Raw genomic sequence first — 12,181 nt, 5'->3', positions numbered from 1 at the left:
ATATCCTGAAGGAAGCCGTTGAGGGTGAAGTGAACGCACCGCAACCACTCTGTCATCACCGGAGCAAACTCTCAAGTACAATCTTAAAACATAACAGCTGCCTCCCTGTCGTTTGCCCTTTAACGCCTTCCCTTGAACTACACTACGACAAGCAGGGCCACTAAAAGTTCCAGACTTTCCTAGCTTCACTTCAGCTCTTCGGTTTTCATTTTAGAACTTTTACACTGCTACAAGTACATCTCTAGATATGTCTCCCTTTCCACTTGTGTGCAAGACAGACACGACAAGCTACTAAGGTCATGACCGCAGGAATGTTAACGCTCGAAGCAATCTCAACTTCGTGAATATTTTCTCACGTACGTAATCTTGTAAATGTTGTGCGCACTGCAGAATTATTCTTGATTCTTCACTTAATAAAAAATTACACTTGCTCCAGAGATGGGTCTTTTGTATTTCCAGAATTTGCTTTTAACATACTTATCGACGAATACCATCTTAAATCAAAATATCAAGAATTCGATGCTCAGCTTTTCTAAAGTAGGAAATACAGACACCATACAAAAAAAAGTCACCCGTCGTATTTTAGGGCATGTGATACATTGAACACGTCTATCATGTAAGGTTAACCCATTTTCTCTATTTTGCAATATACCAACTGTGATTGAAGAAACAAAAGGGTTTTCACTATAAAGATGGGACACAGAAAAGAAGTTAATGAGCGGCAAAAAAAAAGTGATAGTATTTGGCAGATCTAAAGGACCTGTTAAAGAAGCAGCTGAATTGGCTGGTATTTCAGAAAGAACAGTAATAAGACTTTTTAAGGGATGACTGAGTCGAAGTCAGCGGAAATTAGAGACAGAATACCTGTTATTGACAGAAAGTGTGTACTAACTCATCGTAATCGGCGACGAATACTCGTTTAGTACAAGAAAAAAGATTTCAAACAGACAAGAACTACCGCGTGCAGTTAACAAAGGACCTCTCAAACTCCGAAGTATTCTCTCAGAAATCAGCCGATTTCTGAGATTTCTTCAAAGAGAACTGATAACATGGATATTTGGAATATTCTCTCCCCCAAGAAACACTAATATTAATAGCTGCGCGTAAAAGAGCTCCGTTAATATTTGACTAAAAAGGCATAGAAAATGGATTGCTGGTGATCGAAAAGCTGTGATGTGGTCTGGCGAATCCAATTTTTTCCTATATTCTAATGATGCCAGGACCAAAGTTCAGAGGAGAAGAAATTGGGAATTTCACCCAGACTTTGCGCAAGGTGGCGTACAAAATAATAACGGATAAATGATGCTTTAGGGATGTTTAAACTATTATGAACTGGTGCCCCCATTGAAATACTAACTGGAATGAAGCAAGTTGCCTATACAAATATTCAGGATGATCAGACTGTGCCTTTTGCTGAACATTTGAGGGCCACTTATGATTTCGACACCTCTCCAGGATGACAACTGTTCGTTTCACAGGGCCTCTTACAGGGCACGAAGAACCAGAGGGAACAGTAGGACATTTAAATTGGCCAACCAAGTCACCAGATTTAAATCCTGTAGAGAATGTGCTATCTGAAATGGAAAGCAGAAAACACAACACCATCTACGAAACCTGAATGAATTACGAGCTTCATTGTTTTCAGAATGGCTTGATGTTGGTATAAACAATTTAAAGTATCTAGATAAACCCCCTAAAAACGAGAATCCATAGAGTAAATCGTGCTAAAGAATAAGTTACACATCATTAATGGGAAAACTACAAGTGATTTGTCCGGTGTCTATATTTCCAATACGGATATCACATAATAATAAATTAGAGTTTTTTTTATTATTATTTAATTTATATTAAAACATTTCTAAATTTAATGGTTAGTCGACCTATGCAAAGCGCAAACTTTATAAATAAAATATCAGAGGACTAAAATAAGTGTATTCTCTCTAATATGTTATGCAATGGTAAACGGAGCCTTCAAGTGTCTTTTCAGGTGTAAATTCGAAATGTCAGAACTATTTTCTAATTAAATGGTGCAATAATCATTCCATGCTTAAAATTTATAGCAAATTGAAAGATATTATTATTCATCTATTTTGTATATCAAGTAAGTTTTATATGCGATTCGTTACTATCCCTGTTACCTGTAGTATAATATTTCTCCGTTTGATAAAGTAAAATAAACTGAAAGTTAATATCTCTCTGAAAGGGAGATTCAACTGCATTCCGTGTTTCATAGATGTGTAAAAATCACATCACCTTGTAACTATGATCGTTACAAGCATAAACTTCATTCGCTCACTTCGCGCTGTAATTTGGCCAGGACATCTTTTAATTAACTTGCCAAGGAATTCAAACATAGAGGGGAAAAAATTAATTAAAATTAATTAACAGGAATTTTTAAATTTAACATTAGAAATCATAAGATAGAATAAATATTTTAGTATTATTTTATTAAGTAAAAATTTTATGCACCTATTTATATTTTAATGTAATTTTTAACATAAGTACAACGAAATTTGATTTAAATGTAAACTTGAGGTGAATGTTATTCATGGACTATTTTTTTAAATTATTCTCATTTATATTTAAATGACAACTTTAAGGAAAGAGTCCCATTTCATTTGCTCTCTTTGATTTTCTTACTTAGGACACTGGATATTTTCTATGCTGATCCACTTCAATCTGGTCATGAATTAATTTCAGCAAGTGAACTAGAATCTTCTGCGGTGTCGAAAGTTCATAATGGCGATACAGCACTTCTCGAGTCAAAACTCGTGCAGTTAATATTAAATGCGCGGATTTACACACTCGTAAATCAATACCTAAATGGGTTTTCATAAGCTCACTGAGCTTAGTGTTTACAAGGAGTACGCTTCTATTGGAATTTGACTAAAGCTAATATTCTTGACAGCAACTCCTATTCAATCGCTACTGTTATAGTATTATATAGATTTACAAATGCAAAATTACAAGGAGGCAATGAAAGCATATGAAAATCTCTTCTACCTTTCTTAATGGGATACATTAACAGTAATAATAATCAGCCAAAACGACATGGAAACTTGTACAAAGTTTTTATAATTTATCATTTTTTTCTAGTCAAAACATGAACAGATAACAGGGTGCTTTAAAGAACGTAGAGTTATTATACTTTACAGTAATACATCCTCTTTGCTTAACACCAAAGAACAGTCAAATACACGTTTATTACATAAACGGAATTTTTACTGATGCATCTATCATCACAAAATAGATAGCGAGCGTTCAATTATATAACAAACAAATATATTTCTATACTTTTCTAATGAATATTAAAAGCAAATTACTAAAATATATTGGTATTGTAAAGTAGTGAAAAAGACATTTATTCTTCAAAAATTTCTGTTTATCGATCAACGAACACGAAAGCGACTTACAAATCATGCCATGATTTTGGAATCCATCGAATTGCACATTCCCACAAGTGACAATGGACGGAAACTCTCGCTTTTCGAATTGCATAAATCCCTATTGGTTACACAATCGATGTTCAAATTTAATTTCCCCAAACGGTTTTACTGGGCTAGCAGAAAGGCTGAAAATATCATTAATTCTATTACTTGAGGTGACATCTTTAGACAGAAACAGTTGTTTCATTCTTAAGTGCTCTGCTTCGATTTTCGATAATACTTTGGACGGATATTATTTAACAATAGGATGAACTTTCACGTTTTGGATGATTTATTATAAATGAACAAACACCCTGTTAATGCGCGCTTACATCATTGTTTTATGTCATATTCGTTAAAAACAATTAATCAGGTATCGCCCAGAATTCACTGTACTGTAATAATCCCCCATGTGATGCTTTGGAACAACCACTGATACTGGTTAAATTTGAGGTCTCGAATAAATAATCTTTGAGTAAATGTTTATTCCAAGCTAATCGTGCAGTTTATTATTAATGGCTTTGTTTTATCAATCTTTTGATTCAGCTTACTCGCATGCAACCCAATGGTTAAGTAAAACGAAAATAATATCAAGTGAAAATGTACAAAAAAATTTCTTTTGTTTCCATGTTTCAAACAGCACAGAGACCAGTGATTACTGCTACCGATAGTTGTATTTATACTGTTGCATAAAAAGTAAGCAGGGAAAAAATAAGTAGTATTAACATCTTAAAATAAAATGGATAAAGGTGGTAACAATAAAACGGTTAAGAACGCTATAACTCTGCTTAACCCGAAACTTATACTGATCACAATTAAAGAGACTGATGGTTTTCCGAATCTTATATCGAAGTTGTAGTGATACTGTATGGAATCTTAATATTCTGTCGGCAAATTAATTTCAATTTCATTTCTAAATATATTTAGAAATACTAGGAGTAAGAATATTCCACACCTCATCATCACTCACAAATTACATGACATCACAAGGCTTACGGTACAGGAATTGTCTAGTAATCACGCAGTCGTTAGTTAGAAAATATTGCAAAAATTAAAAGTAAAAAGGCACTGTTTTAAATTCGGAAAATAAGACTAAATTTAAGACGTTACATTGCGTCTATGAATTGGGTGGATTGCAAAGAGAGAGGGCGAACATATTACAATTATGGAATAATAATAATTTTCTGTTTATACTCTTGGACTACCACAGAGTCAGAGGAGCTCACAAGATAGAGAGATTACAAGAAATATCACCGTATTTAGCAGTCACGGACTTAAACTCCAGTCACTCAAGGCACGTGTACTTATGTACTCTCGCGTCTGACCGCTAGGCTACGCCATGAACACATAAATACCATCTCTGCACGGATGCATCCTCTTCCTGCTATGGTGGCCAGTCTAACAAAGCAGAAAAATATAGCATGGGAAAGTTACAGAGCGATGAAAAGTACTAAATCCTACAACAGCTACAAGCTGATATGTAACAGTACCACAGTTAGGGCAGCCAAGCCTGAACAGGAGAAAGCACTAGCTAAGAGAGCCAAGAATGTGGAGGGAGGACATTCCATTATGTTAATATAAAAAGAAGAAAACGAATCAGATCAATCCCCTAAAGTACTGGGTGTGGATAACTTAGATAACACAGTTGATGCTGGTGAAAAATTGAATAAGAACTTCGCTACGATCTTTACTGACGAAAAAACTTCCATGGTGTGTAGAAGCTGGGCGAGTGAAGGCTGGAAAACATGAAATTGGAGATATTGCAATTTCAGAAGCTTATTTATTGGACAACCATTCGAGCCTAGGCAAGTAAGGCGCTTGGAGTTGATACATATACCCAGTAATTTTTGAGGGAGGAGTGCACTGAGCGATTCAGGTTGATCATGAAGGCATGATTACACTCTTGAACTGAAGCACTGCCAACGTATAGCCAATACATAAAAGCAATTTATAAGGATGAAGTTGGTAACTACAGACCGGTTATTCTGACTTCAGTGAGATGGGAAGTATCTGAGCCAATGATTAACAGTGAATTTCACATTTAGATAGAAATGATATTCTGAGTGACACAGAACATGGTTTTGTTAAAGAAAAACCATGTTTAACTAACCTGGGAAGCTATTTTGACAGTTACTCATGCGCCGGATGTAGAGAACAATTTCGATATACTTCATTTTGGATTTTAGCAAGGCATTTCACTCAGTTCCTCACAAGAGGTTACTGTATAAGCTGGAGCAAATTGGGATTATTGGCAAGATTCTAAGGTGGATCACAAGATGGCTGCAGGGCAGAAAGCAGAAGATTAATGGATATTTTTCAGATTGGTGTAATGTCAGAAGTGGGATCTCCTAAGGATCGGTCCTTAGATCACTGCTGTTCCTGATTTTATTAAACGAGACCGACGAAGGAATAGAAGGCGTGATGTCAAAATTTGCAGTTAATTTAAAGATTGGGAGTCGTAATGATCACTGTCAAGCAGCGCTCCTTCAAGATGACTTGAACAGGCTTCGGGAATAGAAAAGTGGCGGCTATGTTTTATGCAGCGAAATAAAGCTCTAATGAATGGCAATGAAGTCACAAAAGCTTCATCCCGCATGGATCTTGTCTCACCTGGGACAAAAACCTTACTTTCCAGAACCATTTCATATATACAAAAAAAAAAAAAAAAAATGCAGTCTTCTGGGCGATCCGATAGGAGCTTGTTGGTTGTCAAAATATATGGCTAATACTACCCATACATGGCTCGTGGCATATAGCTATTAGACATGCGAAATAAGAGGGGGGGGGGGGGGAGCACGGTGATGTGTAATGTCTCATGCTTCTGAGCTGGTAACGCGGATACAAAACTTCTACGCTTTAAACTTCTTCGTACTTTTTAAAGTGAATGTGTAGAATATAAATTTTGAAATAATGTGTTGCCAATGGTTATAGATGACTGTCTGAAAATGGCTTGAGCACTACAGTTGCATAAGTAACACTACTTATTCATTTTCTCAATTCTTTTATTTATACAAACATGTTTCTACCACAGTCAACAGACAAACAGTTGTACCAAATTCCGATTTCACCCTTTGAAACGTTTTCATGGTTCAGCAACCTCTAGAAATCAAATCTTAAACTAAAAGCCGGTCTATCTTTACGACACTCGTAAAAGAGTTCAGCTCCTTTTCAGACGAATCATTAAAAAGAGGCGATATGGAACAATATTATAAAGTGTGACCCTTCTGTTTTATAGGCAGCAATTATGCTGTCACTCTACTTAGTTTCAGGAGTTACTACCGAACCTTCTGGCTGTAATCTAGCTTTGATGGGCTCCTCCCTTCAACATAGCCTAATCCTCTCACAGCAGGACACCCTCTCTTCTCAATACCGGAGACAGTTTTACACAGCCATAGCTCGCAACCCAAATACAAAGTGTTCGTTTAATAGACAAATAGGATTTCTTCGCCAATTCTTCCTCCATAAAGCGGGAAGACAGTCGGTGTTCAAGCGGATTCCGAATACAATTTAATCATCCGGAGATAAGTTTATTGCGGGGCATCTAAATCCTGTCGCGAAGCGGCTCTATTTTGGGACTTCCATGCAACCCTTCGCGTGATACAGACAAACATTACAACCGGCCAAATCCTAAGACAATGTAGTCTCGTAATTGATGCCAGCGGTGTCTACAAATATCACGCTATGGGTGGATTTCCGGCAAGGAGAAACTGCTAAATGTACTCGTAGATTTATGAAACGATTATAAGGGGCAGCAATAGATAGAACAGACATCAGCAATTAGAAATCTTGGTTCCAAAAATAGCAGAGAGAGAGAGAGAGAGAAGACAGTTTTAGTATAAAATACAGGATCTCCGATTCAGAATAACGTTATTTCTATATAAATTCGTTTTAATTTTAAAATTTTTCATTCTAACTTTAAAACCTTTTGTTTCTTCTCTCCCTTCGTGAAGATATTTTGTAAGAAACAGAAATCTTCACAACAGGGCCTGGTTTTTGATTCTCTGCCTGGCCATACTGTCAATAACACTGAAGATCTGGATGAACAGTTAACATTCAATTTTTGTGTCAACAAATAAAATCAATAACGAAAGGCTGACTGCGATATTCAAAGCCAGTTATCTACGGCGGGCCAGACGACAGTTCATCACAGAGACAGACGGCTAGTAGCAGCCATCAGTTCAGAGCTTTTGAGGGAGATATAATATTAAGAAGTGGACAGACAGCGGTTCACCATCATGGAAGGAAGCGACTACGATGAATGGTATGTGGAACAATATGGCTGGAGTGTGTCCACGGTGTTAGGGAACTTGCGAATGCCCAAATTCAATTACATGTTGTAAAATTGGCAAAGGAGACTGGTTTCAATAACCTAGACAAAGTGGCGGAGACTCTGGAATTGAACGATTCTGATTGGGCCAAAGAGAATGACTGAGTTGGAGCATCATCTGGTAAGAGTGCAGATATAAGAGTAAATGTATCCTGCACTACAATAAAAACTGACGACAAAATGGTTGATTGAAGCCTTCGGGTTTAATCGTAGAAAAAAAAAAAGAAAAAAAAGACCATTCTGGATGATGACCAAAACATGGAACAAAGAGGAAAGTTTAGTTGAGGATTGAGTGATTCAGTTTATTTTGTCCTGCTATAATGAATTGTATAAAGAGAAGACGCAAAATTCTGTTCAAATTGCTATTCTTGACATCTTAAAACGTGAATAATTTGTTACCACTAATACACCACTAAGAGCAAAAATATAGAGGAGAATACCACAATGTTTTGGGTACAGGTTGGCGATGTTCAGTAGTTAAAAAAATGATCTGATTATGAAAACATCAATGAAAGCCTTAAGATAATAAGCAATTCAAGAACGTGACGGCATGAAAGCGGATAATAAAGCTCTCTCTCTCTCTCTCTCGTTTACAGATGTTTGAACAGAAGTACTTCATGACATAGATTCAAAACGACGAAATAAAATTAAATAAAAGATCTAAATGTACTCCCTTTCCCCAACTGGTTTTTTTTTTTTTTTTTTGGCCAAACTCGTTTGCCCTTGAGTTTATCGCATAGTCAAGGTAAATTTTATTTGGCAGTTCAACCTTATTCGTAATAATATTTTGAATAAACTTTTATCAGCAACTATTAAGATGACTGCACTGTACAAATATATGCAATAAAGTTATTAAAACTGCAAAACCCTTTTAACGAAGTCATCCGCGAGCTCACAAGAACAAAGACAGCATAAATTGGTCAAGTAACAAACTGCCAATTTTTCACGTTTCCATGATGCTGTTGTAGAAGCGTCTAAACAATTTTCAGATAACATCCACATCATTAACCAACAAGTCAAGCATTTAAAATAAACACCAAATATATTACAAGTTGTGATCACATGACACAAAAGCTGTTCAGCACAGCATAAGTCACATGATGTTACCTCGACAAAGAATTAAAGATTTCAAATTAATTCTGCGATTAAAGTTTATCCTTATTTACAGAAATGCCAACACAATGTTTAAGTAATACGCTCGCTCAACCCTGAAAGTGGAGTCTCCTTTTCGTGGTTCCAAACGCGGGTTTGTTTACGGAGAGGGGCGCAGAGGTTCAGAAATATTTGTAGTATTTTTGCTTCGTCTTGGAGAAAAAGCCAGACAGGCTATGCCGATATTTTAGAACTTCATTCTATCTTGTCGTTGTTATGACTATTTTCAGACACAAGCCCTTCAAGCTAAGCAAACAGCGTTTGTGCGGATCACAGTTACAATATTATGTCGCAAGGTCAGTGAATGAAAAGAAACTGAAACGTAATATTTGAACTAAATCGCTTTCCTCGTAAAGGCAGCCAGATGTTGAGTGACACGGCAAATGTGTCAACTCCAATTCCATGCTTAGAGTTTCTGTGATTGCCCCAAAACATAAATCAAAGGTTTTCATATGAAAGTATTTTAGTTTCGTCAGATGAAGTATTTGAAAGTAAACGAAGCCAATTATTTTGTTTTCATGGGCATATAATGGTATGTAAATCAAAACGAAAACTACTGGCTGATTTAGTTTCAAGCATTTTATTTTTCTACGTCCAATGCAGATACAAAATCAGAACCTGAAAGACTGTTTTTGGATGTGTAAGGAAAAGAAAGGCCGAAGAGATGATGTTAATTGGAAACCGCTAGCTAAAAAAAAAAACAGCTTTAGTATTTTACAAGTTTGAGAAATACTGTCCTAAAATAGTGATTCGCAATTATCCTCAACATCAAACAAAAAATATAATTCATTGAAACAAAAGAGAAACTACATCATAATAACGTTTTAAAAGAAATTTAAATAAAATACAAAGATAATATAAATTAAACAAAACTAAACTGTAGAGAGAATACATTATAAACCTAGAGTAAACCTAAGTTTGATAAAAATTTTTGAGACGGAGCTGAAAACGCTGTGACCCTTATTTTTGAAACCTGAATTTTGCATGTGATAAACGAGCATCTACAGAAAATTAAAGTTACTTTTTCAACAAAAGATGAAAGCTGTATTAAATGGATTAGTGGTATAATTATGTTTTATAAAATTCATTTATTATTTATTTATTTTTTGTGCGGTAAATAACTTTATTTAGAGTTCGAATAAGGAACATTTGTCTTTATTTTACAAGAGCAACATCCGTTGATTAAAAAAAAAAAGGAGAGGAGGAAGACTTTGAAATATTATACAGAGCATCAAGGTTTATGAAAAATTTTCCATAAGTTCCATATGTGGAAATTCTAATTCTATTCCCCTTCGAATTTAATTTTAATAAAACCCAATTAAAACCCACACACTTATCGGAGAAGAATGGAGAAACTAAGCGATTCTTCAAGATTTAATCCAAAAATACTTACCGTTTCAGCTGTCCTCTGCCAAAGAGATACATTTAAGAGGATTTGACATTTCTTTCAGGATAATTAATCATTACTACGCAATGGCAAAAAAAAAAGGGGGGGAAAAATGTAGATAATACTTAAACGAAAAACTGATGACAAAGCTGTGTGTGTGTGTGTGTGTGTGCGCGCGCAGTCAACCTTCAGAGCAATTACTAATATAAATTTGTGCTTATTCAATCAATTCCCAGGTCTTAAATATCAGTACAAAAGCATATTTTTAGAAAAGGATGTAGCTCTTTATTACCAAGATCGATTCGCATTTTGTATCGGTTTGCTTGAAGTTGCAGAGCCATTAAAATTCTTTTGCAAACAGACATCTGCACTTGTACTAGTGTTGTATGGACTCATTTTTATTGTAAGCATCGAAGATCAAAGCTCTTTTGACAAGTTCTTCTCTCAAGACAGCAACATAAAAAAAAAAAAGATGAAACCTAAATGTGCATGCGGTCACACACCACTAACGGGGACAGGCAGCAAACAAATTATGAGACACTGAGAGGAGGAACTTACCAGTATGTGGATCGATGTGAAAGAAATTCTGTGGGTCTCCTCCCGAGATTGCGTACTGTATATGATGATCTTGTGTAGCATCGAGGTCAAAGGCCTCAAGTTTACAGACAGTGGCCCCTGTGGGAGAGTGCTCCACGATGCTTGGATAGTAGACAGGCTCAAGAGTAAGTGGGGTATTGTCGTTCTCGTCAAGCACTTCAATGTAGACATCTAGACGGGCGCTGAGAGGAACGGCTCCTCTGTCTTGAGCGTATACCGTCAACCAGTGACGAGTGCTTGTCTCTCTATCCAGAACGGCGCGTGTCCTGATATGCCCTGTAGAAAGAAGAAAGCTTTAGGGTGACAACAAAAGACATAAGTGAAAGTAATATATTCACTGATTTCCAAAAAATAACATATGATAATGCAGTAAGATGTTCCTTTCTTGAGAAAGGAATATCTTGAGAGAGAGAGAGATAATTGCTGATAATATATCTACTGTACTACAATAAAGGAATCATTGCAAACTGCAGCAGGTAATGGTGAAGAGCTGCCAACTGTCACCTTCATTTAAGCGAAAATTATAAATATTAAACAAACGAATAAAATTAATTCATTAATTAAAAATACAAAATAGATAAGGAGTGGCCTACATTCACACAGGAAGGCAAGTACAGAGACACGGTCTCCTGCTTAAAGAATGAAGCAACTGTTGCCGGAAACGAGCAAGGTACACCCCCCCCCCGCCTCCTCTTCTACTACACTTAACCTAAAGGGGAAAAAGCTAACCCTAAAAAAAAAGTTCAGGGGAAACCAAGTGACTTATTTGAAGGAATGCATAGATCCTGCGGAAATTCCCAAAAGCACTCCCAATTCCGTCATGTCCTGCGGATAGTATAACAATTCAGTTATTTGCAGTGGGGAGGGGAGTTCACTGCATATTTCCGACAACAGTTGCATCATTTTGTAAGCAGGAGACAATGCCTCTGTGCTTTCTTGAGAAACTGCAGGTCCTCCTCATATGCTCTGTCATTTTAATTAATAAATTTATTTCATTTTGTAGTTTGGTTTTTAATGAAGGCGGTAACCGCCTTCCTTAGAAAGTAGTTGTTGGTACTTCTTCGGCATCACCCGTTGCAGTTTGTAACAATTCCCTTAATTTAATTTTGCAAATCGTTAACTGTTAGAGAAGAGTTTCGTTGGTTGCTTCCCGATCCACTCATACACCGTCTTTGTACTTTATCATCGGAGTGTACGTGCTTTTCTCCTAAAGCCTGTTTGTGTGGTTCATGAAAGTGACAGTCACTTGGAGCAAAGTTCAATTAATAAGGAGGGCGTGGTGGCGTTGCAAAA

At 36.2% G+C, this 12,181-nt stretch overlaps 1 protein-coding gene across 1 annotated transcript in view; it reads right to left on the bottom strand.

Moving 5' to 3' along the window:
• Positions 1–12,181, bottom strand: part of LOC150076295 (fat-like cadherin-related tumor suppressor homolog) — a 780,225-nt gene that overhangs the window by 669,762 nt on the left and 98,282 nt on the right. Inside the window, exon 2 of the mRNA XM_090387312.1 lies at positions 10,850–11,164. Within this exon, the coding sequence (XP_090243438.1) occupies positions 10,850–11,164 (315 nt within the window). The remainder of the gene's footprint in view (positions 1–10,849; positions 11,165–12,181) is intronic.

The sequence above is a fragment of the Mastigoproctus giganteus genome, chromosome 13, assembly GCF_048544385.1.
Source record: "Mastigoproctus giganteus isolate SK-2022 chromosome 13, ASM4854438v1, whole genome shotgun sequence".
Classification (NCBI taxonomy): domain Eukaryota; kingdom Metazoa; phylum Arthropoda; class Arachnida; order Uropygi; family Thelyphonidae; genus Mastigoproctus; species Mastigoproctus giganteus.
Note: the sequence above shows the minus strand (reverse complement) of the source record. Positions and strands in the feature narration are given on the sequence as shown.